The 27,289-nt window shown below is 42.2% G+C and overlaps 1 protein-coding gene across 16 annotated transcripts in view; it reads left to right on the top strand.

Annotated features, from left to right (window-relative positions):
* The window catches only part of CADPS2 (calcium dependent secretion activator 2), a 371,011-nt gene that overhangs the window by 156,185 nt on the left and 187,537 nt on the right, over positions 1–27,289 (top strand). For all 16 annotated transcript variants that reach the window (XM_029073511.1, XM_029073500.1, XM_029073498.1 and 13 more), the window contains exon 7: positions 5,617–5,728. In XM_029073511.1, the coding sequence (XP_028929344.1) occupies positions 5,617–5,728 (112 nt within the window). The remainder of the gene's footprint in view (positions 1–5,616; positions 5,729–27,289) is intronic.

Genomic DNA, 27,289 nt, shown 5'->3' with positions numbered 1-27,289 from the left:
TAAGAAAACTGAAGCGATTTGCCAGGGGTCACAGATCAGCTAGGTGGCAGAGCTGGGATTAGAATCCAGGTCATTTGACTTGCAGGCACGTGCAAAAGTATGAGAAATATCTTATAGGTGCTGCAGAATTCTCATGTTCTTTAAAGGATAGAGAACGTTTTGTGTTTCCATTCGACCTGGCTTCTAGCAAACAAATATAAATTTCAGGATATATGCATTTCCTGCACACCATATTTAATAAACTTGCAGGGAATTATGGGCATTGCCTTTCAAAAAACAAGGGACTGCAGCTGCTGAGATGAAAATGCACTGCAGGGGTTTTATTCATCTTAGGAATTACATTGGATTTCGGAATCCTCATAAATATTGCATCTGTCAAAGCGTAGAAAGGCAGGGTATTTTGAATTTGATCAAATTGGATGTGGGGATAATGTATTCTTTTATCATTTAATTCTTTGAAAATAGTAGGAGGATAATAATTAGCATTAATTTCTGGAAGTATCCAAACATGCCAATTAAGTAAAGAACATTTTAATGCTTATAAATATACACTTCCGTTAAATCTTTTTTCCTTAGGTTTTTTAGTTAATTCATTATGGAATTCCTTTTTTTTTAAACTGGCCTGAATTTCCAGTTTGGAGGTGTGACAAAAATAATGAAGATGGAGTCAGTTCAGGTAAACTGCTTGGAGATCAAAGGCGGTTCCACCAAAGGACGACTCCTGGTGAACTTTACTCTTTCAGGGCAATAGCAAATAGAAGACCAACTAAGCAAACATCCAACAGAAACTCCTTACCCTTGGCTTTAAAACACTTAATCCCCTTGCCCCTGCCTATCTTACCTCGCTGATTTCCTATTGTAACCCAGCCTGCACATTTCATTCCTCCTAACACCAGCCTACTCACTGAACCTCAGTCTTCTTTCTCGCCACTGATCCCTAGCCCATGCCCTGCTCAGCTCCTGCCCCCTTCGTATATGACAGATCATCAATCTCCCCACTTTCAAAGCCTTATTAAAATCAAATCTCTCCCAGGAGGCCTTCCCCGACTGAGCTTTAATCTCCCTTATTCTGTCTCCCTTCTGCGTCACCGTTGCACTTGGATTTGTACCCTTTATTCACCCCACCCTCACATCCATAGCATTTCTGTACATATCCGTAATGCATTTTAACGTCTATCTTCCTCTCTAGATTGCAAGTTCTTTGTGGGTGGGGAATGTCTATCAATTCTGTTATGCTTACTCTCCCAAGCACTTTGTAAGTGCTCTGTATGCAGTAAGTGCTCTGTAAATACAATTGATTGATAGATTAGGGACAAGGCCTGTAAGGTACAAATCAGTCAATCAGTGGTATTCTCTGAGTGTTTGCTGTGGGCCAAGGACTGTACTAGGTACTTGGGATAGAACAATACAGTAAAGCTGGTAGACATGTTCCCTGCCCACAGGGTGCTCACAGTCTAGAGATCCTTTCTTCCCTTAGTAGAGCAAGGATCTATCTTCGAAGTGCACACAGTGAGAGAGGGAGCCTTTTCATTTATCCTCACACACATGGCATAGGAGCAAACCGTCACAAGTATAGTCTTTATCCACTACGCCATGCTGCTTGGTTGTCAGAGCAAGGGCCTGGGAGTCAGAAGGTCATGAGTTGCATCCCGGCTCCACCACTTGTCTGCTCTGAGGCCTTGGGCAAGTCACTTCACTTCTCTGGGCCTCAGTTACCCTATCCATAAAATGGGGATAAAGACCATAACCCTTATGTAGGACAGGGATTGTGTCTAACCCAATTTGCTTGTATCCACCACAGAGCTTAGTACAGTGGCTGGCACATAACAAATACCTCAATTATTATCATTATTATTATTAACAATAATTATAAAGGGAGCAGTGGACCAGGAAATGTTGACAGAAGAAGAAATGGCATGATTTTGCAGTTGATTAAACGGGAAAGCGGAAAGACAATGGGGAGTTAATACAGTGCAGTTCTTTGCACACAGTAAGCGCTCAGTATGTACAATTGAATGAATGAGTTGAGGATACCACCACAGTAGTACGCTTCTGGGACAGGGAGGATGGTTACATGCTAGAGAAATATGGACAACCCCTCTCCTGATTGCCACTACTTGGCTTGCCTCTCTGCTTCTGCTGGCTTCCAACAGAACATTGCTTGGCACATTGAAACTTTGTTTCATTCTGTCTTTAAAAAGGTTGCTCTGCCCTCAGCTGATAATTGCTACTCAGGTTTCCTAATATATTCATTTTTTTTTTAACCAGAACTTGTAAAGTGCTTATTTTATGCTAAGCACAGTTTTAAGCAATGGAACAGACACAAGATTATCAGATTGAACATAGTCCCTGTCACACATGGGGCTCACACTCTAGGTAGGAGGGAAACCAGGTAATGAATCCCCATTTTACAGATGAGGAAATTGAGGCATAGAGAAGTCAAGTGACTTGCCCAAGGTCATACAGCAGACAAGTGGCAAAGCTGGGATTAGTTCCCAGGTCCTCTTCCTCCCAGGCCACAGTTTTTGAAAACAGCAGTGTGTGTTGCTTTGGGCAAACATTTTAACTCAGCAAGAGACCATCTTTATGTGAATGGAGATGCATCACCATTCTTGAGTATTATTATCTTTACACACAAAAGGAAGCCTTAGTCTTATGTACTTACATTAATCCTCTTACAGTTCCCTCTGCTGATCATAAGAATGATGTGATATCTACTGGTTGGGGGAAGGAGATACTGTGACAGACAGAACCTGAAATGATTTATTTATTGGTGGCTATGACTCGCTAGAATTGTGGTTAGATTTCCAAAAGATGTTTCCAAGTTTATTATGAACCGTCAAAATGATCCTCTTTTTATGTAAACTAATAACAATTAAAGGATTTTCCAGGTGATACTTTGCATTTTAAGTGCTTTGTCTCCAACCCATTTATTTCCTTCCTTGTTTATGTCAGGTTACTTTGCTCAGTGTCCTTTCCTTCATTCTTTGCCTAGTCTCATTTGACTTGTGATTCAAATTGCTTTAGGAGTAATATTGAGATGCTTTCATATGATAAGAAATAATCTCACATTTACAATTGGGCTTCTGTCAGTCGAGTTTGTAGGTAAGCAAAAATGAATAGGGTTGTGTATGGGTAAGCAGAGCTACAATTAATTAAAAGTTAAGCCAAGATAACATGTTATTTTCCTGTGAAGATTAGGACAGCCAGTTGCCTGTAGAAGTATTCCATCCCTGTGAGAGCAGCTTGGAAAAGTGGTTGCAAAGCATTAATGTAGAACTAAACATCGCTTTTTGTATATATTGACTGAATGGGACTTTGGGAAAAAAATAATTGTTAATGCTCATAGATTGTGAGTCCCTAGAGGGACAGAGTCTGTATCTAATTCCCACTTCTGTACTCTTTCCCAGTGCTTAATACAGTGCTCTACACCTAGTAAGCTCTTAATAAATATGATTATTATTATTATTAATCATATTTATTGGGCGCTTACTGTGTTGCAAAGCACTGTACTAAGTGCTTGGGAGAGTATAATATAACATCAAACACATTCCCTGCCTACAGTGAGCAGCACTCAGTCTAGAGGAGGAGATAGACATTAATATAAATAAATAAGTAAATAAATTGCAGTTATATATATTTATATATATATATATATATGCATATGTGTCATGGGGAAGGTGGAGAGGATGAATGACAAGTATGAGTGGGAGAAGAGGAGATGAGGGCTCAGTCAGGGAAGGCTTCCTGGAGGAGATGTATCTTCAATAAGGTAGAAGGTAGAACTGACAGGATTTAGTGGTGACTTAAAAATGTGGGTGATGATACTACTAATGATATTCCCTTTCTTAGAAGAAAGAGCACCCGCTTTTTCAAATAAAGTGACAAAAATTTGTCTGAGGATACCAACTTGCATTGGACACAGGCTACTCCTCTCCATCTTCTTGAGAACAGTGATTAATGATAACTCTAATACTAACAGTAAGTCCTCAATAAATATGATTGAATGAGTGAATAACTGAAGAAGCAGACTGGCCTAGTGGAAAGAGAACAGTTCTGGAAGTCAGTGTACCTGGCTTCTAATCCCTATTCCTCCACTTGACTGCTGTGAAACCTGGGGCAAGTCACTGACCTTCTCTGTGCCTCTGTTTCCTCATCAGTAAAACTGGGTTTCAACATCTTTTCTCCTTCCTACTTAGACTGTGAGCCCCTTGTGGAACAGGGACTGTATCCAACCTGATTAACTTGTATCCACCCCAGTGCTTAGAACACTGCTTGACAAACAGTAAGTGCTTAACAAATTAGAAGCAGCGTGGCCTAGCGGATAGAGCATGGGCCAGGAAGTGAGAAGGACCTGTGTTCTAATCCTGGCTCCACCACTGATGCATGACTTTGGGCAAGTCACTTAAATTCTCTGTGCCTCAGTTACCTCACCTGTAGAATGGGGATTTAAGACTGTGAGCCTATATGGGACAGGCACTGCGTCCACCCTGATTATCCAGTATGTACCCCAGGACTTAGTAAAGTGCCTGGTATTAGTCCCCCTCTATACTGTAAGCTCACAGTGGGCAGGGAATGTGTTACCAACTCTTATATTGTACTCTGCATGCAGTAAGCCCTCAATAAATATGACTGATTAACAAATACCATTAAAAAACACAAATACCATGATTATTTCTCCTCCTTCTCCTCCTCCTCCTCCCCCTTCTTCCTCTCCTCCTCTGTCTTCTTCCTTCCCGTCCTCTTCCCTCCTCTTCCTCTTCCCCATCTTCCTCCTTCCCCTCCCTCCTCCCTGCTTCCTCCTTCATCCTCCTGCTCCTCTTCTTTCTCCTCCTCCTCTTCTTCTTCATAATAATACTAATAATAGTTCCTGATCCCAGCTATGTGATCTTCACTTCCTTAACTTCAGGAGAAGCTAAACTTCTTAGAAAACCATTCTGATGAAGTTTGGTAAAGATGAAGATATTGGGACAACATTCTCAGCCTGTGTCTCTGAGAAACATTTATCTTTTGTTTCTCCCAGACAGTCTATTTCTCCAAAGCTGTTGCAAAATACCATGGTATGAGGCAACCCACAGATTAACTGTCGTAATCGTGAATAGATATTTGAATAGTATTTTGAAAATTTTAGAGGAAGAAGAAGTGCTATTACTTGGTAATGGCAGTGCAGGCAAGTTTATTATTCATTCTGCCTTTGTATTAATAATGCTGCTTTATTGAACTCTGAGTGCTAGCCTGCTTTCTTTCAAAATTTAGCTCTTCCCTAATGTCTAACTCAAGTTTGCAACTGGATTAATGAGCTTCACTTTTGAACACCCTGGACATGATAAAACAAAATGTCAGTTTGTTTACAGTGTGAATAGCTTAATAAATGTTGTTTGAAACTGTAAAATTCATGTACTTCTAGTCATTTTTTTCCCTGTTGCATTTCTTCTGCATGCTTTATTCATGCCGTCTGTCAGATGAAGATTTTAAACACAAAAGTAGAAGATGAATATCTTTCAGCCCTCGAGATGTGCAATGAGAAATGACAGGCAGTTTTGAGAATATAGCATTCTCCCTGGAAGGATTAAAAGCCATCTTCTTCCTAAAAGAACCCTCTGTTATGTGTCGCAGGTGGGGTACCCAAGGAGACTTCACCACGACTTACCCTCGACCTATCGTCAAAGTCAAGCTCTTCACCGAAAGCACCGGAGTCCTTGCCCTGGAAGATAAGGAGCTGGGAAGGGTGAGTGATGATGGGCTTGACCCAAGGAGAGCAGGAGAAGCAGAAGTGGGAATGTGAGGTTGAACAAAGGCACAGTGGGATTGTCCAGCAAGGCATGCTCCCAGAGCCTCTTACAGCCGATGCTTGTCTTTTAAGCATATAGCTGTCCTGTGGAGTCGAAGAAGACCCCGCTGATGGTGAAGCTTACCTAGTGAGAAGGCATCTGGCAGAAAAAGCCAATGTGTGGTCCACAGTTCCGGCTATATTGGGCACCCAAACTGGTTATCCCTTTTCTTATGCTGTCGAGTCATTTCCGACCCATAGCGACACCATGAACACATCTCTCCCAGAATGCCCCACTGTCCATCTGGAATCGTTCTGGTAGTGGATCCATAGAATTTTCTTGGTAAAAATACAGAAGTGGTTACCATTGCCACCTTCCATGCAGTAAACTCGAGTCTCCATCCTCGACCCTCTCCCATGCCGCTGCTGCCCAGCCCCTGGTTGTCCCTAGGTGTGCTTAATGTTTGCAGCACCTGGTGCTGAATGCTTTTCTGCCTTCTTGTCTCCCTTTCCTTGTGAACCTTTTAATCAGTTCACAACACTCCTTAATAAGTGTGCCATCAGGTCTGTCCTCAGCCATCTACTCCCTGTATTCAGCATTGTCTGAGGCTTTGTTTCACTTTGTGTTTCTTTTTTAATGGTTTTTGTTAAGTGCTTAATATGTACCAAAAGCTGTTCTAAGCACTGTGGTAGATTCAGGTTAATGAGTTTGAACACAGTCCCCCTATCCCACATGGGGCTCTCAGACTAAGTCAGAGGGAGAAGGATTGATCCATTGATCCCCATTTTACAATTGGGTAACTGAGGCAGATAGAATTTAAGTGATTTGCCCAAGGTCACACAGCAAGCGACTAAGTTGGGTTAAGAACCCAAGTCCTTTGATTCCCAGAGCCATGAGCTTTTCACTAGGCCTTGCTGCCGTAAGGAAATGTCATTAAAATTTTTCCTCTGCACTCCTTGTTTTCTGTTTCCCAGTTTCAACTCTTCATACAGCCGCTGTTTGGGTGTCCTGTTGCCCCTCATTTCCTCACCTGTCCCACCCAGCGTAGTTAGTGCTGAGTTATTATGTGAACCTGAAATCCAACAGATGAACTCTCCAACTAAGTTCATATACTAAAGGTGGAGAAAGTTGAAGGTTAGCACTGTACTCCTCTGAGTGAACCACCGCTGTGTTTTGTATTTGTGTGGGCCACAGTTTTTAAAAGTACAAGTTTCAAATCAATTATGTGTAATATTATTAGCTTCCTAATATTTGATTTTAATAATTATGGTATTAAGAGCCTACTAGTGCCTACGCAATGGGGTAGATACAAGCTAATCAGATCAGACGCAGCTCTTTCCCACCCAGGGCTCACATTCTAAGAAGTATTAAACAAAAGGAAAGGCAGGAGGGTAGATCTATTCATCTATAAGTTGCAGTTAGTTTTGAGAGTCAGGTTTAAGACCGGTGGGACCAAGATTAGTTGTCAGGAAAGAGTGCTCTGCACATAGCAAGCACTCAATAATAATAATGTTGGTATTTGTTAAGTGTTTACTACGCGCAGAGCACTGTTCTAAGCGCTGGGGTAGATACAGGGGAATGAGGTTGTCCCACGTGAGGCTCACAGTCTTCATCCCCATTTTACAGATGAGGGAACTGAGGCACAGAGAAGTGAAGTGACTTGCCCACAGTCACACAGCTGACAAGGGGCAGAGTGGGGATACGAACCCATGACCTCTGACTCCCAAGCCCGGGCTCTTTCCACTGAGCCACTCTGCTTCAATAAATACTCTTGAATGAATGAATGAGAGGCGGAGGCACAGAGTGAAGATCAGGCATACTGTAACACACACGTACACACATTCTTCCTTACCTTCACTCAGATACACTCCGGAGCTTCAGCTTTAAGGCACTCAATCAGTTTTTGTTGTTGTTTTCAAGATACTTATGTGCTTACTGTATGCCAGACACTTTGGGGTTTATACAAGATACTCAGGTTGGACAAAGTTCTGCCCACCTGGGGCTCATAGTCTTCTTCCCCATTTTACAGGTGAGGTAACTGAGCCACAGATAAGTTAAGTAACTTTCCCAAGGTCACAAAGCAGACAAGTTGTGGAGCCAGGATCGGAACCCAGGTCCTTCTGACTCCCAGGCTGGTGCTCCATCCACCAGGTCATGCTACCTCTCTACTTAATTGGTTCTATTTAGCCTCACTTCTCTCCCACTACAGTACAGCTTGCACATATCACTCCTCTAATAGCAACCTACCCACTGACCCTCAGTCTCACCTCAACCACCAATGACCCCTTGCTCATGCCCTCCCTCCTACCTGGAACTTCCTTCCCCTTCCCATCTCAAAGATCATCAACTCTCCCCATTGGTAAGTCTGTTTAAAAATTACATCTCTAAGAGGCCTTCCCTGATAAATCTCTCATCTCTTCACTTTCCCTCCCTTCTCTCTCTCTCACACACACACATACATGCACACACACACATACATGCACACACACACACAAGTCTATACCCCTTAAGGACTTAGGTATTCACTCCACTCGCTCCTATTACAGAACTTAGTTACATAGCCTTATAATTGGTTGCTTCCCTTACCTGTAATTTGTTGTAATGTCTGTCTCCCCTGCTAGACTGTAAGTGTTTTGAGGGCCAAATTCTATGTGTCCTAACCATACTGGGGCCTCCCAAGTGTTTAGGACAATGCTCTGCTCACAGTACACACTGATACACTTCTCAGCCAGCCAGTTGGTTGCAGCAGGAGAAAAATAATGGCAGTGTCTCTTCCCCCAACCTGCTTGGCTGCTGATCACAGCTGAAGGTGTTGATGATCTATGAGCAGAGACTAATGCTTAGTAAAGTCCTCTGCACACAGTAAGCACTCAATAAATACAATTGACTGATTGGCTACTCATAGACCGGGGAACACCCTGTGGAGCAATGCCTTGGAGCCCGGATGTATTTGGAGACAAGCCATCAAACCCTAGCAGATGGGCCAGGGTTACCTCCATCCTGCAGGCTCCAGCTGGAACTGGCACTTGTCATATTCCGGCTCGACTCCTGCATCGGCCTCCTCGCAGACCTCCCTGCTTCCAGCCTGCCCATTCATATCTCATTTCGCTGCTGGATCATTTTTTCTAAAAAGTCACCTTGCACACATCACTCCTCAAAAACCTCCAGTGGTTGCTCATTGCCTTGCACATCAACGAGAAACTCATGATTATTATATCAGCTTTCTCCCTCCTACATATCCACTCAACCTCATTCTTCATTCTTCCTAAGCTAACCTATGTACTCTGTCTCATCCTTGTCTCTCCCAAATGCTTTCCCACGCCTGGCTCTGACCTGGCACTGGCAGAGAACTCTGACCTGGTTCTGGCACCTTTCACCCATTCCTAGTGGAGCTGGAGTTATAGGAGCTGGAGTTCACAAGTCAGAGCCCCCTTCGAATCAGGTTGCTGCAGGTGGGGCCATCCGAGCCTACCTTCCACAACTTTAATGCAGCTTGACTTGCCAAGGTTCCTGAGCTAGAAGGGCACTGACATTCCCAACAGGTAGACCAAGTGCTGCTGTATGGGTAGGCCCTATTTGGACACGGTTGGCAGACATTAATCTTGGAGTGAAGCCATTCTGTTCTAAAGTCAGCTCCAGAGGGAGAGAGTTGTGAGTGTGTGTGTGTGTATGTGTCGCACTCTTTTTTCCTCTCTAATCCCCTTCCTCCTGTACTTTCTTTAAGCAACCTTTTTAAAATCATGTCTCCTCCAAACGCCTTTCTCAGTATAAGCCCTCTTTTCCCCTACTCCCTGTCCTTTCTCAGTCACCTGTGCATTTATATCCGTACCCTTTAAGCATTTGTCACCCCACCCTCAGGCCCACAGCATTTATGAGCATATCTGTAATTTATTTATGTTAATGTCTGTCTTCCTCTCTAGACTGTAACTTCCTTATGGGCAGGGAACGTGTCTACTAACTCTGTTGTACTGTACTCTCCTAAGTACTGAGTAAAGAGTTCTCCACACAGTAAGCACTTAGTAAATACCACTGATTGATTCCACAAGCTCTGTTAGGATCTTCCATCACTGAAACTTGCCTGAGAGCCACCATTCTTTACCACTGGGTGAATTTTTCCTCCACTCATCTCTGAGATACATTAATCGCACATCCTCATGGCCCCACACTCATATCCTTCCCCAGGATCTCAGGAAGTAAGAGAATATGGAAGATAACTGTTCTCCTGGAGGGTAGGGATGGTGTCTGCTAATTCTGCTTAGTATACTTTCCCAAAAGCTTAGTATAGTGCTTTTCACAAGGTAAGCACCCAAAGAATGAAGATGGTATTTGTTAAGCGCTTACTATGTGCCAAGCACTGTTCTAAGCACTGATACTATTGATCGATTGATGGTTCAGATTGGACAGGATAGCCGAGTGTCAGCTTCTCACCTTGGGTTTCTTCCTGCCACCCTCATCACTGGCTGCCTCAGGCCCCAGTTTTCAAGAAAAAGAGGGGGACCTGCTCTGAAATACAAACCATTCTGGTGGGGGAGTTGTTGGTAAATTTATTTCCAAAAAATGTTGAAGAACTGAACCCTGGGGTCATAATTATATCCTCAGTAAAGTGTAATGCTACAAACCGGATTGCTGGTGGATGGGTAATTTTTTCCATCATATTTCTTTTCTGGTGACGCTCAAACTAATTTCAGGCATTGGACTGCTGCCAGTGGGAGAGGTGAGAAGCTATCCCCTCCAGTCCTCCCAGGGACAAACAAGGCCATCAAGGCAATATATGGCACCCTCTTAAATACCCTGTTCTCATTCCATTGTTTTTTCAGAGTGGAGTTGCACTTATCAGGTTACTGACACTCTAATTGTGGAGCTCATCACATTAAAAAAAAAAAAAGGCAGAGATTACCCGAACAGCTGACTGGAGGTCATATTTAGCCAGTTGTGCTAGACATAGTGAAGTAAATTGATCACCTGCCTCTCATTTGACCCACTGGTTAATGCCCTCATTTTAGTTTTCAAATGTGCTAAAAGGAGGCAGCTTCATCTAACTGGTGAATGTTTGTATCGATTTCCGAACCTTTAGCTTTGACACACTTGGAGTTAGGACTTGTTTTAATGTATTTTAAGTGCTTTTTTAAAATTTAAACATTATTTGGAATTTTGGATTAGATAGAAATTGATTTATGGAGATAACATAATAATAATAATTGTGGCATTTGGTTTATTAAGTGCTCACTATGGTCCAAGCACTGTAATGGGGTAGATACAAAATAATCAGGTTTGGTAAATTTTAAATGTTTAAATCACTTGGATCTGACTCCAACTCCTCAGTTATCAAATTTCAGCTCAGTAGTTTGGTTCCTTAAGACTGAACATTTATCACCCTTCCATCTCTTTTTCCCGTTCCCTCTCACGCCCAGAACCGAGTTAATTTTCTTCTCCCTCCTCCCTTAGACACATGGATCTTCCAGCCTCACTGCTAGCAGGTTTTACAAGGCCATATTATCATCCGGTTTGATACAGCTTCATAGACCTTTAGTTTGATTTGAAGTTTGAATCCTCATTGTTGCCACACCCTCTGCCTGTTCTATATCTAAATTCATTCATTCATTCAGTAGTATTTAATGAGCGCTTACTATGTGCAGAGCACTGTACTATGAGCTTGGAATGTACAAATCGGCAACAGATAGAGACAGTCCCTGCCCATTGACAGGCTTACAGTCTAATCAGGGGAGACAGACAAAAGCAATAGCAACAAATAGAATCAAGGGGATGTACATCTCATTAAAACAATAGCAATAAATAGAATCAAAGGGATGTATATCCCATTAACAAAATAGATAGGGTAATAAAAATATATACAAATGAGCGGACAAGCACAGTGCTGAGGAGAGGGGGAGGAGCAGAGGAAAAGGGGGGAAAAGGGGGCTTAGCTGAGGGAGGGTGAAGGGGGTGGTAGAGAGGCAGCAGAGGGAGCAAAGGGAAAAGGGGAAGCTCAGTCTGGGAAGGTCTTTTGGAGGAAGTGAGCTCTCAGTAGGGCTTTGAAGAGGGGAAGAGAATTAGTTTGGCAGAGGTGAGGAGGGAGGGCATTCCAGGACAGCGGGAGGATGTGGCCCAGGGGTCGACGGTGGGATAGGTGAGAATAGGGGACGGTGAGGAGGTGGGCGGCAAAGGAGCGGAGCCTATGGGGTGGGCAGTGGAAAGAGAGAAGGGAGGAGAGGTAGGAGGGGCAAGGTAATGGAGAGCCTTGTAGTCTAGAATGAGAAGTTTTTGTTTCGTGCGGAGGTTGATAGGCAACCACTGGAGGTTTTTAAGAAGGGGAGTGACATGCCCAGAGTGTTTCTGCAGGAAGATGAGCCGGGCAGCGGAATGAAGAATAGACTGGAGCAGGGAGAGACAGGAGGAAGGGAGACCAGAGAGAAGGCAGACACAATAATCCAGCCGGGATATTATGGGAGCTTGTACCAGTAAAATAGCTGTTTGGGTGCCGAGGCAAGGGCGGATCTTGGCGATATTATAAAGGTGAGACCGGCAGGTCTTGGTGACGGATTGGATGTGTGGGGTGAATGAGAGAGCCGAGTCAAAGATGACACCAAGGTTGCGGGCTTGAAAGACGGGAAGTAGGGTCGTACCATCCACAGTGATAGGGAAGTCACGAAGAGGACAGGGCGTGGGAGGGAAGATAAGGAGCTCAGTTTTGGATATGTAAACTGTCTAAAAAAGGTCTAAACTATCCGACCTTGATTTTCCAAGGTGTCACTACACAACTTTAGAAGTTTAACCATATGTGCGTGTTGGCTGGAAAGACTACTGAGAGCCAAACACTCCGCTGCCCTTTGAAGACAATGCTTTGCTGTACTGCACTACTGACAGTGCCAGTCTCTGTTCATGACTGCCGTGTTGGATCCTGATATTCCCTCTCTCTTCAAGGCTGGTCTGTTGGCTATCATTTTCTCCCAGTGTTCTTTGCTATAAGCCACATGTGTGGAAGCATAGTCACAGCTGGAGCAAGCCAAGAGTCTGTCCACCCAGCTCACAGTTCTGCCTCCAACAGATACAATAGAATGTGTGTCATGACATCCCCCACTGACGTCCACCTTCATTATGAAGGATGAAATGTCAAATGATTCTAACTTTCCCTCTAGCAAGCCCATTATGGGCCCCTTATCCATTAATTTATCTTAACTATCTGATATTTACCCTGTGCAACTTCTGTCATAATGAATCCCCATATTTTATCCCTCTTATTTCATGAAGAAGTGTTTCTTTTGGTCTGTCAGTTTCCCCAAAAATCACATTGGTTTCATTTCAGTTTTGGGTTTTTTTGGTAAACATATGACTCGTGCTGTGTATTGCACAAAAATGCACGACATGGAAAATCTTTATGTGTATCCCCATTGATAAAGTCAGAAAGGGAAAGTCAGGAAGTTGAAATAATAATTGTAGTATTTAAGCACCTATTATGAGCCAAGCACTGTACTAAGCCCTGGGATAGATACAAGATAATCAAGTTGGACACAGGTGCTGTTCAATATGGAAATCCCAATCTGAGGAGGAGGAAGGACAGGTATTTCATCCTCATTTTACCAGCGAGTAGGCTGAGACACAAGGAAGTGAAGTGATTTGCCCCAGGCCGCACAGCCGGAGCTGGGATTGGAACCCAGGTCTTCCTGACTCCCAAACCTTTATTCTTTCCACTAGGCCACGCTGCTTCAGTGAATGAAATAATCCTCTTCCTTTAGTTAGGTATTCTGATAACTTTTAGCTAAAACTTATAGTAAAGAGCTTTTATACTAGTCTTGGAAAGAGAAATAAACAATCCTCCTCCCCCCCTTATACCAAAAGAGATAGAAGCTGGAAGGACAGTTATCTTTGGTCTCCTGTGAGCCACAGCCTACAGTGGTTTTGGCAATTCAGTCAATGGCTCCCAAGGCTGAGCTTGACACCGAGTCACTGTGAAGCTCATCTTGGCTCTCGTATCTAATGGCTGGGTCGGAGTGGTGTTGGCAAACAGCTACTGTTATCCTCCCTGGATTCCCAGCTGTTTGACAGGCAAATGCATTGGTGGGTTTTGCATATTTATTGTATCCACATTGAGTGCACCATGGTTCTCTCCTCCTGGAAGCTTCTGGAATCATTTTTCCTTTCTGAGAAACACATCTGGGATGCAGAGGTTCATTTGCTGACATATTTAGTTCACTTAGTGCCCTGGAAGAAAATATAAGGATCAAATTTTGCTAAAAGGAACATCTAAACTACACCCAGACCTGATTGCAGAGATGCAACATGTTTCTATCTGTGAAGTTCTTCTGAGCGAAAATCTTTGCGAGGCCCCTGGAGGGATATGCCCTGAGAAACCTGTCTTCTTCATCCAGAGTTGAAGAGTCACTAAATCGCATTTTTAGTGAATGCAGTTAAATCCTAAATCTTAAAGGAAGCATGAGATTAGATTGTCTCTATCTGTTGCCAAATAGTACTTTCCAAGCACTTAGTACATTGCTCTGCACACAGTAAGCGCTCAATAAATATGATTGAATGAATGAATTAGAGAGGAAACTAGATAAAAGATAGGCAGCAATGGCTAGGGAAAATCATTTTAATATGGAGAAGAGTATGTAATGGATCAGGGCTAGACCTGGTTTTATTGAATGGTTTTAAAAGTGATCTGAGAAATCTCTCAAGTTTAAGCATTGCAAGGAATAACTACCTAACAATAATAATAATAATTTTGTGGCATTGGATAGTGCTTACTGATACAAGATAATCAGGATGGACAGACTTACTGTTCCACATGGGCTCACAGTCCAGGAGGAGGAAGAACAGATATTAAACTCCATTGAACAGATGAGGAAATTGATGCATATGGTAGTTGAGTGATTTACCCAAGGTCATACAGCAGGCAAATGGCAGAGCCAGGATTAGAGCCCAGGGCCTTTGACTCCCAGGCTTATGCTCTTTCCATTAGACCACACTGCTTCTGTGCAGATAAACTGAAAGATGAGGACTTCAGTCTGAAGGTGGTGGGTGATAGGTATCATGATTTAGATTCAAAAAATCTGAAAGTGGTGGGACAGAGTACCAATCAGTGATCACTTTTGTGCACTGTGTGCAGAGTTCAGTACTAAATGCTTGGAATAATACAGTATGACAGAGTAGAGAGAGAAACTCCCTGGCCACAAGGACCTTTCAGTCTAGGTCAGGAGACTGATATTAATATAAATAAATAAATAATGAGTATTAACCTAAGGGTAAAAGAAGAAATTGTCATTCTTCAAATCCCACGCACCAAGAAAAGAGAACAGTCACTGAAGATTGAAGGTGCTGGGTTAAAAATAAAGGAAAACTTTGCTCTCACTACAATAACCATCCAGAAATTGTTTCCACAAGTAGTTCTGGAAGCAGGAGAAAACAACAGACCCCAGAAGGATTTGGATAAATTCATAAGTACTAAGTCCAAAAGGGTTACTAAGAAAAAGGAGACATTTTAAATGGTGCATTTCTACTCATGAAGATGGCCATACCACACTTGGGCAATCATCCCCTTCTGCCCCTCTGTTGTCACTGTCCAAGACAGAATACTGGACTGAATCGGTCCTTGGTCTGACTCGGGAAAGCATCGCTCACAATCTTACTTTCTAGTAAGAGAATGTAGAGAAGATAAGGTTTTTCTAAGAACAAAAGGTCATGACTTGTATTTCATTTAATGGGGCTGGTAAATGACTGGAGTGATAAGGTTTTGGCGCTATGAGAGCTGACATTAGTCTTCCTAGCTGGGAAACTGCACTTCTTTTCTTGTGTTCATTGAACGTTCTATGAAGATGTTCAAACCTAACAATTGAAAGTGGCAACCATTAGACTGGCTTAACACACATCTGAAAATTGTGAGAGAACAGCAGGTGATATTTACTCATAGATGCATTTTGAATATAAAAAAATCTAGCTATGTGTGGTGATTATTTCATTAAAGTGAACTATTGCCTTTCAAGTGGCTTATTACATCTTAACATAGTTAATTTTAATTAGCTTTTATATTTAGAATTTCCAAAGACATTGTTTTTCTGTATTTTTTCGAGCATATTTAGAGAGTGGAGTAGGTATTTTAGTGTTCATTTTTGTTTATATCTCAGTTTTAGAAAGCATATTTTTATAGGAGCATTTGAATCACCTTAGAGGTACAGAAGGAGAATAATTGTTTTTAGGAACTTAGATAAATTCATAAGGAAAAGACCAACCTGCTTGAGAAAGGTTCTTAAAATTTGCTTTGGCTGAACCCTTCAGTGATCTCTTTATTCTGGGGCACCTGAAGGACTACTAGTGCCTTAGATTTTGAATTTTGGAGAGTCAATCAATCAATCATATTTATTGAGCACTTATTTTTTTTAATGACATTTGTTAAGCGCTTACTCTGTGCCGGTGCTGTAGCTACAAGTTAATCAGGCTGGACACAGTTCCTGTCCCTCATGGTGCTCATAATTTTCATCCCCATTTTACAGATGAAATAACAGGCACAGAGAACTTAAGTGGCTTGCCTAAGCAGATAAGTAGTATAGTCAGAAATAGAACATGTCCTTCTAACTCCCGGGCCCATGCTCTGACCTCTAGGCCAAGCTGCTTCTATACACAGAGCACTGTAGTAAGCGCTTAGGAGAGTACAATATTACAATCACATTGTCTGCCCACAGTACACTTACAGTCTAGATGGGGAGACAGACATTAATATAAGTAAATAGATTATGGATAAGTTCATAAGTGCTGTGGGGCTGAGAGCTGGATGAAAGGGAGCAAATCAGGGTGACCCTGAAGGGAGTGGGAAAAAAGGAAATGAGGGCTCAGTCAGGAAAGGCCTCATGGAAGAGATGTGCCTTCAATAAAGTTTTGAAGGTGGAGAGAGTAATTGTCTGTCGGATATGAAGAGGGAGGGCGAGTGGTCTGCTCTAAGATAGACGAGATCGAGGTACACACAATTGGAGAAGCACAATTGGACTATTTTCTGTGAAGTCTCAAACCCCTTTGACCAAATTTTAGCCTCTGAATTTCAGTTAAATATTGAATTCATGCACTCACCCACTGGCCCTTAGCGAACAGGGAAAGAGTGAGAGAGGCACTGACTGCTGAGCAATTAGAGCCACCCCGAGGCACTGCAGCAGGTCTAGGGCCCATGTTGGAGGTATTTAATAAATGTTACTTAGCAACAGCAATTTACCACACTGCTTCTGCATCCCCCCTCACCCTTAACACAGTCAGTCAATCAGTGGTATTTATCACTCTAGGCTTCAAGGCTCTACATCACCTTGCCCCTTCCTACCTCTCCTCCCTTCTCTCTTTCTACCGCCCACCCCGCACGCTCCGCTCCTCTGCCGCCCACCTCCTCACCGTCCCTCGGTCTCGCCCATCCCGCCGTCGACCCCTGGGCCACGTCCTCCTGCGGTCCTGGAACGCCCTCCCTCCTCACCTCTGCCAAACTGATTCTCTTCCCCTCTTCAAAACCCTACTTAAAACTCACCTCCTCCAAGAGGCCTTCCCAGACTGAGCTCCTCTTCTCCCTCTACTCCCTCGGCCACCCCCCCTTTACCCCTCCGCAGCTAAACCCTCTTTTCCCCCTTTCCCTCTGCTCCTCCACCTCTCCCTTCCCATCCCCACAGCACTGTACTCGTCCGCTCAACTGTATATATTTCCATTACCCTATTTATTTTGTTAATGAGTTGTACATTACCTTGATTCTATTTAGTTGCCATTGTTTTTACGAGATGTTCTTCCCCTTGACTCTATTTATTGCCATTGTTCTTGTCTGTCCGTCTCCCCCGATTAGACTGTAAGCCCGTCAAACGGCAGGGACTGTCTCTATCTGTTGCCGACTTGTTCATTCCAAGCGCTTAGTACAGTGCTCTGCACATAGTAAGTGCTCAATAAATACTATTGAATTTATTAAGCGATTACAATGTGCAGAGCACCTTACTGAGCACTTGAGAGAGTACAAAACAACAGAATTAGCAGATACGTTCTCTCCCCATAACAAGATTAAACTCTAGAGGGGGAAACAGGCATTAATATAAATAAATAATTTACAATATGAAATTTAAAGATATGTACATAACACAAATAAGTACACTCTCTCCCACAGCAGTGGTTGCATGGTGAGGGAATTAGAAGAAACTGAAAATCTTCCAGGCAGGAGAGGTTTACCAAGATTCTCCTTCTCCTCCCACCTACCTGCCCTCTCCAACTTTTCCACCTCTCTCTTTTCCTTCTTCTCTTCTCACCTCTCTACCTCTCCCCCTCTTCTCCCTCCTCCCTTTCATCCTTTACATCTGCCTTGCTCCAGCTGTTGGCAGCCCCTGCAGAATTCCGCAGGTCTAGGGGTTCCAAAATAGAATTAGAACCTCCAGGAGGCCCAGATGAAAATGATGTCAGATCTGATATAAGCCAGCATTTTAGCCATCTTTGCCTTAGGGCAGGGGCTTGTTTTAAGCAACAGTGCATTTAGCATTGCTCAGTTTCTATCAATCAATGGTATTTATTGAGCACTTACTTTGTGCAGAGTATTGTACTAAGCGCTTGGGAGAGTGCAGTATAACAGAGTTAGCAGACACATTCCCTACCCACAACAAGCTTACTTTCTCCCTAAAGACGCCTTACAAATTGTCTTTACGGCAGTAGACCAGAAGCTCAGGTGAGGAATTTAGGTTTTTATTGAAGGATCCATAATTCAAACTTTTGGAAGTTGTCCACATGGCCAGGATTGATGCTCTAGAGACAATTTTTCAGGTAGAAAGCATCATTCCACATTTCAAAGTGCCTCAAAGTCACTTTCTTCATCCTGGGATCCAACCAGGTCCCCTGGGGCCATGTAAGTGGTCATACAAGAGCAGTATGTGATGTTAGTGTGGTGTGAACAAAAGGGTTAACATCGGAGCCACAAACACAAAAGCTATTAGAGTGGTCACCGGCAGAATTGCATGGAAAGTTCATTTTTCCTATTCAATTTCAACCTAAGCTTTATTAACCACCTTTATTGGAGCAGTGCCAGAGACTTGCCAATGGGGAATGGCTTGATCAGTCTGAGCGTTAATAACATTTGGTTCAAAATCAAATGGCGATTCAGTTCTTCCCCATATGTGTCTCTAGCATTTCACCACTTTTCTTCTTGGCACTGTGCTCTTTTAGGAAGTGACAAAACCTTTCTGCAGCTGAAAAGTAAAGCCTTCCACTCTTATCCCCATTTCTTAGTTCCCTAAACTGTAACAGCCCATCCAATCAATCATTCAGTAGTATTTATTGAGGACTTAACTGTTGCAGAACACTGTACTAAGTGCTTGGGAAAGTACAATACAGTTAATATACTCTCCCTGTTCTCAAGGAGTTTATGGTCTTGTGGGAAGACAGACACTAAAAGAAATTGCAGGTTGGGGGAAGCAAAAGGGTATAAAGAGATGTACATAAGTACTACAGGGGGTATCTGTACCCAAGTGCTTAGGTGACAAGGAAGTACTGAAGTGGCAACAGAAGGTGGGAAGGGGCAGAGGTTGAAGGTGTAAGAGGTTAATCAGGGAGGGCCTCCTGGTGGAGGTTTTTTTAAAAAAATAGTATTTGTTAAGTGCTTCCTATGTGTCAAGCACTGTTCTCAGCACTGGGATAGATGCAAGTTCATCAGGTTAGACACAGTCCTCATCCCACAAGGGGTTCACAGTGTGAATAGAAGGGAAAACAGGTATTGAATCCCCATTTTGAGTAGAGGAAACTGAGAGAAGTAAAGTGACTTTCCCAAGGTCACACAGCAAGTGGTAGATCCAGGATTAGAACCCACATCCTCTGGACCCCAGGCCAGGGGGCGTTCAACCAGGCCGTGCTGCTTTTGGGATTTCAGAAGAGCCGTGAAATGGGAAGAGCAGTAATCTTCCAGATATGAGGGGGAAGGGAGTTCAATGCAGAAAGGAGAATGTGAGCAAGAGGTCGTGTCACCCATATGATTGTTTCCCACAGTACCTGAACACCACTGAGTTAGAGGCTATCCACAAAATAACCATGCTCTCTCTCCCCCATTACAATTAAATGGACATTACCCAGCATGTCTCTGGACCCCAGTAAGATGATATTGGGTCTCAGCTCCATGGTGATTTCTCTCCATGTCCCAGTTTATGCCCCGTTGAATATAGAAACACCACAATTAGATGAAACACACTTGACAAAATAAGAAAAAGAAAATCACTTAAAAACATCTTCTAATTAGCATTTTGCCCACAGCAGGCATTTAATAATCACAGTTAATCAATAATTGTAGAAATCCATTCTGTAGCTGAAGTTGGTGATGATTCAAATAATACTAAATGCAAAGTTGTTGAATGCTCATTGAGGCAGCAGGTTACCTGACTCCCTCAGTATCAAACATGTCAACTCAAGTGGCCAATATAATTATTATTTTGGCATTTATAATAATGATTGTGGTATTAAGCATTATTGTGTGCCAATCACTGTACTAAGTACTGAGTTAGACACTGGGCATTTGATATTTGCCTCACCCCCAATCCCACAGCACTTATATTCACATTTTAAGATTATATATTATAAATTTCTCATTTATATTACCTGTCTCCCCCTCAAGACCGTAAGCTCATTATAGGCAGGGAGCATGTCCACTAAGTCGGTTGTATTGTACTCGCCCAAGTACATAGTACAGTGCTTTGCACCTAGTAAGCACTCAATAAATACCATTGATTGATTGATACCTATAAAATGTATTGAATGCTAGGATAGGTAGGTATATGGTTGTGAGCTAAAACACAGCCCTTGGTCCAAACAGGGATTATAATCATTTTAGTGTCCATTTTACAGATGTGGAAACAAAGGCCCATAGACGTTAAATGGCTTATCCATGTCACCCAGTTAGCCAGTGGCCGAGTTGGGATTAAATCCTGGGTCTTCTGACCCCCAGTTCCATGCCATTTTCACTGAACCATGGGATTTACTCCAAACAAAAGAGTGATTTTGTGAGACTAAGGAAAAGCTTCTACGACACAACTGTTTAGATTCTGAATCCAATAATTAAAATAATTTATTCATATTTGCTCTCAAGGCTATGGGTTAGGGTTCTCCCCTTGACAGATCTGAGTCTTGATGTTCAGAAAAGGTTGGGGGACAGTTGCTTTCTTATTGTAAATGCAGCAGGACAGTTGCAACCTCTTGATCCTAATGCAGAATTTATTAAAAACCAGCCAGGTTCATCGAATCTCTACCTGTCTGGCTTAGAGTTCCTGGTGTTACTTAAAAGGACAAAGGTAGCTCCAAAGCACAAAAGGGCTGGGGAGAAAGAGAAAGGGAGACTGGGCAGTTTGATATGATCATCCCATCATGTAGCTTGCCTCAACCATTCCCTGCTTATAAATTTACTTAGACTCTTATCTAGAATATTTTTTATCACAGTTGTCATTTTAGGAGCTGAATTCTCACAGACTATTTAAGCCAAGCCCAGTTTTCTCAGCCTAATGTTCCGGAGTCGCTGACTTTCTCCATTATCAGCTCACTTCCTTGCCAACATTTCTATCACAAATTGCCAAAATTGACCTGAAATCTGTAAATTAGCCAAGTTAATCTGCCAAATCGTTTCCTTTGGATCATTTTAGCATCTGCAGGTATTAATAAATAATCCCAAGATGTGCAAGTTGTCTATAATTCAGATTCCCTTCTATGGGGTGACACAAATTGAAACGATCATGAACCACATTTTTAGGATATGATAATGGTGATAACAAAAAGGAATAAAATCAAACCAATTTACTCTTTTTCTTATCTACATAATTTATGATCTGAAATCGGGAGAACGTGCAGGTAGTGTATTGGATAAAACAGATGACTTTCTCTACTGATAATTAATTATATAAACTTTAAATTAGCCATTTAACTTTTGTGTTGCTAAGCTTATTTATGTACCAAATGAGGGTGATGCCAACTTCCTGATGATACCATGAGGACTAATTTAAATTGTGCAAAGCACTTCGAGAGGTTCAGTCGAAAGCTTTCTGTAAGTGAAGCATCGTTATAGCCATGACTAAAAATAAAATAAAGCTAACTTTAACTGTGTTCTCATAGAAACTGTATTAATTTAAGGATATTCACTGATTTGAATTTATGACAGAGAGAAATAGGATAATGTTGCTTCCCACCATAGATATGTCAAAAGGCAGATTAGTAGCCCTTTGATAGAAAACTGTTCCCTCTGTATTTATCAGTAGAGAAATGTGATAGTGACGGTTTTCAGTCCATAAAAGTAATTTATAAAAGAGAATAAACTCATCTTTCTAGGCAAATCAAGAACAATATAATGACAAATATGTTTATGCTCTGGGAAGTTGGCAGGATCAAGTGTTTGAAGTAAAAGAAAATAGAGTAGTCGTGGTTTTTTGCATCCATGGGACCCAGAGAATTTCCAAAAAAAACTATGCCCATGTGAGATTATTACATAATAGGGGTGGCCAAGCCTCATCAACAGAAGAGCTCCAAACCAAAAGCATAGTATGGCTTCAAGCCCCAAATTTAAAAAAAAAAAATCCTTTATCTAGGAAGGAAGGGGAGAGTGTGGTGGTGAGTAGCAGAAGGTAGGCATTCCAGGTGGGGGTGGATTCTGTCTCTCTCCCAGCCCAGACCCACCTTCCATTCCATAGAACCCCGAAATCCCCAAGGAAGAACATACATGGAAAAGTAACAGCAGTTTCGATTTAGCAAGCCCGCAGCCCTTTTGTCTGAGTCTTGGCCAGTTATTCAGACTACCAATTGTTAAATTGCTCCCCACAGCATAGGCCACTAAGAAGCAGGCTTTCCTGTGACTGAAAACACGGAGGAAGTCATTGGGAATGTGCTTTGTTTTGGGGAATACATGACTCCAGAAATTGGGCTGTGTTTGCTGTTAACCAAGTGGATATGCTGAGCTCAGGATATACAGAGGAAATAAGAGTTGGGCTGTGATGGTGATCAAGGAACCTCAAAACTAATGTTCCTCCTCACAACCCCATTTCTGGAGCAATGGGGATCGCACTGTGCAGTGTCAGCAGGTTGGTTGGCATGGTATTCAATTTGAAAAAAGATGCCACTTAGTCTTCATGGAACTGGCTGTGGAGGCAGGTGGTGGTAGATCGAAGAAAAATACAAATGTTAAAAAAAGCTATTACCTTTTAAATTAGCTTTGCAAAATTGCATGTTGGAATTGTAACCTGGGAGGATACAATAATCTATTTTTTCCCTCAAATAATTTAATATTTCTTCTGGTTTCTATGAAAACTTTGGTAATGAAATTGTAACAACTCTGTGGTTAACCTGGCACAACATAAAAGAATTCCAAACAAAATACGAGGAAGATGAGATCCTAAAAAAGGAGAAATTGATCTTAGGAAAGGGAGAGAATGCAGCTAATGCACTAATACCGGAGTGTATTTTGATACCAATAATGACTCCAAAGTTGATTCCTCGAGTAAGTGACAGCACAGATTTTTGTTCAATTTACTGTCTCTGTAATCGGTCAATCAGTGGTATTGAATGTTTAGTGTAGGATCAATCATTCTGTGTCCTGAAGTGCAATTACTGGCAGAAGAATTTTGCATACATTCCCAAAGAACAAATGTTAGATGTTTCTCTACAAAAGTAAAATAGCAAATAGTGTTGACATATAATTATGGAGAAAAATTTCTCTAGATGTCAGATAAGAATATGCACAAGTATTGAAGTTTGAGTGTCGTGCAATAGCTGATAAGATATTTAAAGTGTAGAAAGTTGGAGTGGCAACATGCTTTTAATCTTGCCCTGAAAAGCAATACTGGTGTATATGTGAAGCTTATGAGAAATAATTGTTTTCATTGTGAGAAAAGGAATAATTAGCTAAATAATTCAAGAATGTAATTATTTTGTGTTTATATAAAATGGAAATCAAATGAAACCACAAAGCAACCTTGATCAGTAGCTTAAGAGCTATGTACACTGAGTTTTAATTATTGTGAAACAGATATTAATCACATCACCCAGCCATCTTTCTGAAATACTTCCTCCAGACATCTCCATCCTTCATCATCATCACCACTACAAATGTATATGAAGTGTCTGCATCCAGTGGAATGGTGTTTGATCCCACCCAAAGTTAATTAGGGGCACTCCGTCACTGTGGGAGTTCACAGCAAAATCATATTCCTCACTTTAAGTACCGTGGTGTTACTATCTAAATTCCAGGGGAGACCTCAAATGGACATGGATTTGGAAAGAGCCGTGGAACTGGAAAAGTGGGGAGCTCAGTTCTAAATTAATGAAAATGTGAAGACTCCCTCTGTCTTTTCATTGTTAAGCGCATTTGAGGACCCATTCTGACTTCTTCAGGGATCACTGCTTTTTTTTTTCTTCTAAAAACATTTGTTTGATTCACAGAGTCCTCATTACATGCTTTCTTCCTGCCTTTTGACTTATAATATTCAGTTAGCCAGTCAGTAGTATTTATGGGACACCTACTATATATCCTGAGCATTTGCAAGAGTTCAGTGGAGTCAGAAGAAAGGATTCCTGCCTCCAAGGAAGGTACGATCTGCCAGGAGAGACAGACCCAAAATAATTTACAAATAGAAGGGAAAAGAAAAAATGGATATGTGAATGAGTTGGCACTTAAATAGCAAGGAGCAATGAGGAAGGAGAAGTAGTATTGTGGGCAAAAGAGGGGACAAAGGGCTGAAGAGTAGCAAGCAAGGATGAATTTGAAGCCAGGTGCCTAGCTTTCCCCCACTAGCATCTTGCAGCACAAACTTGGGAGCAGAGGAAATCAATCAATCAGTCAACTGTATTTATTGAGGGTTTACTATATGCAGAGCACTGTACTAAGTGCTTGGGAGAGTATAATATAACAGAATTGGTAGACATATTCCCTGCCCACAACAAGTTTACAGTCTAGATGGGAGACAGACATTAATGTAAATAAATTACAGATTTGTATATAAGTGCTGCGGGTGGAGAGAAAAGGGTAGCTCCAAGAGATGTTACGTAGAAAGAACCTGCAGGATTTGACAATATATCAAATGTGGGAGCTGGAGGACAGCGAGGAGTTGATGATAACAGTAAAGTGACCAGCTCTTAGGAGAGGAAGGATGATGCTTTTATATCAACTAAGATGGGAAGGTTCAACTAAAGAGTGAGTTTTGGAGAAAAGATGAGAAGCAGTGTTGCTTAGTGGAGAGAGCACAGGCCTGGGAGTCAGAAGGCTAGTCCCGGCTCTGCCATTTGCCTGCTGTATGACCTTGGGCAAGTCACTTCACTTCTCTTTGACTCAGTTATCTCATCTGTAAAATGGAGCTAAGACTTGTGAGCCCCTTGTGGGACAGGGACTGTGTCCATCCTGATAGACTTTTATCTACCCCAGCACTTCTTACAGTGCCTGGAATTTAGTATGGCATTTGTTAAGCCGTAAGAAAAAAAGAGTTCTGTTTTAGACATGTACAATTTGAAGTGCTAGTAGGCTGTCTGAATTAAGAAATCTTGGGACCGCAGGCTAGATGAGAGATGAGGTCTAGAGAAGTAGACTGGGGAGTCATCATTCCGAGGTGGTACCTGAAACCTTGAGAGCCCATGAGTTCTCCGAGAGAGTGTCGAGAAAGGACACTTGGGGGCCTAGTGGAAAAAGGCCTGGTCTGAGAGTCAGAGAACCTTAGTTTTAATCCCGACTCTGCCATTTGCCTGCTATGACAACTTACATAAGTCACTTAACTTTGTTGTGCTTCAATTTCCTCATTCATAAAATGGGAAAGAAATGCCTCTTATCCCTCTAATTTAGACTGCGAGCCATATGTGGGACAGGGAATGTGTCTGACCTGATTATCTTGCATCTACTTAATTTAGTGCTTGGCACATAGTATACACTGAACAAATACCACAATTAATTACCATTATTATTAGAACAAAGCCTTGTGGAAAAGCCCACAGTAAGAGATGAGAGGCAGAAGAAGAACTGGCAAGCAAGATGGAGGAGGAATAATCATAGAGGTAGACCTGTCACTATAACTGAGTCCTGATAGTGTTTTGAAGAGAAAGGAGTGGTCCAAAGTTTGAGGCAAAATAGGGTCAAAGGGCATCAGGACAGAGTACAGCTCTTTGGATTCGGATTTATTGTTCTACTTTCCCAAGTGCTTAGTTCAGTCCTCCGCACATGGTAAGTGCTCAATAAATATGATTGAATAAATGAATTAATTTGGAGGATGTCATCAGTGAATTCGGAAAGTGCAGTTTCAGTAGAGGGAAAGGGTCAAAAGCCCGATTGGAGTTGGTGAGAAATAGAGTTGGATGAGAAACAATTATTGAGACAGGTGAATATGACTCTTCCGAGGAGGTTGGCTAGAAATAGGTGCAATGAGTTGGGGGTAGTTTCTGGATGAGGGCAGTGGGATCGAGAGAAGGGTTTTTTTTTGTATGTTCCAAGGCAGAGGGGAAGGAGCCAACAGAGAGGGTGAGATTGAAGATAGCATGAGCAGAGGAAAGAAAGCAAGAGCAAGTGCTTTTTAGGAGCATTTAAAGATTTCAAGTTTTATGTTCAAATCTCTGTAAGCATACATACATAATAAAAAATGAAATCATGGAAAATAGAAGTGTTTTGATAATGATGCTAGATGATGGTTCTAGAAATGATGGTGATTATTATCATTACAATTTGCAGATTGAGATGCTTTTAAAGGACTATCTGAATACCCGCAGTGAAATGTCTTACTGAATTATTATTCAGGGAGAAACACTTAGGTACAAAAACAACCTCTCCTTTCCCAAGGATTCATAATGCTTTTGGAGAAGACTGAGCCAGTACTCTTGGCTGCCAATGTCTTTTGCTAGACTGGTGGAGCTAGAACAAATCTTCCTTGTCTGCTTCCCCTGCAGCTTCCAAACCTGACCCTGTTTGCTGGTGCAAGCTTTAGAGAAACAGGTGGAAAACTTGCTACTTTTGTATGTTTTGTGGTATTTGTTAAGTCCTTACTATGTGCCAAACACTACTAAGTGCTGGAATAGATACAAGATAATTGGGTTGGACACAATCCAGTGGTCTTAATATCCATTTTACAGATGAGGTAACTGCCGGTCTCACCTTCACAACATCACCAAGATCCGCCCTTTCCTCTCCATCCAAACCACTACCACGTTAGTACAGTCATCCTATCCCACCTGGATTACTGCATCAACCTCCTTTCTGACCTCCCAAACTCCTGTCTCTCCCCGCTTCAGTCCCTACTTCACTCTGCTGCCCAGATCATCTTTCTACAGAAACGTTCTGGGCATATCACCCACCTCCTCAAAAATCTCCAGTGATTGCCTATCAACTTCTGTTTCAAACAAAAACTCCTCACTATTGGCTTCAGAGCTCTCCGTCACCTTGCCCCTTCTTGCCTCACCTCCCTTCTCTCTTTCTCCATCCCAGCCCACACACTCTGCTCCTGTAGTGCTAACCTTCTCACTGTGCCTCGATCTTGCCTGTTCCGCCATAGACCCCTGGCCCACATCCTACCTCTGGCCTGGAATACCCTCGCTCC

This window comes from Ornithorhynchus anatinus, chromosome 10, assembly GCF_004115215.2.
Source record: "Ornithorhynchus anatinus isolate Pmale09 chromosome 10, mOrnAna1.pri.v4, whole genome shotgun sequence".
Classification (NCBI taxonomy): domain Eukaryota; kingdom Metazoa; phylum Chordata; class Mammalia; order Monotremata; family Ornithorhynchidae; genus Ornithorhynchus; species Ornithorhynchus anatinus.
This window is presented reverse-complemented; position numbering and strand designations above follow the sequence as displayed.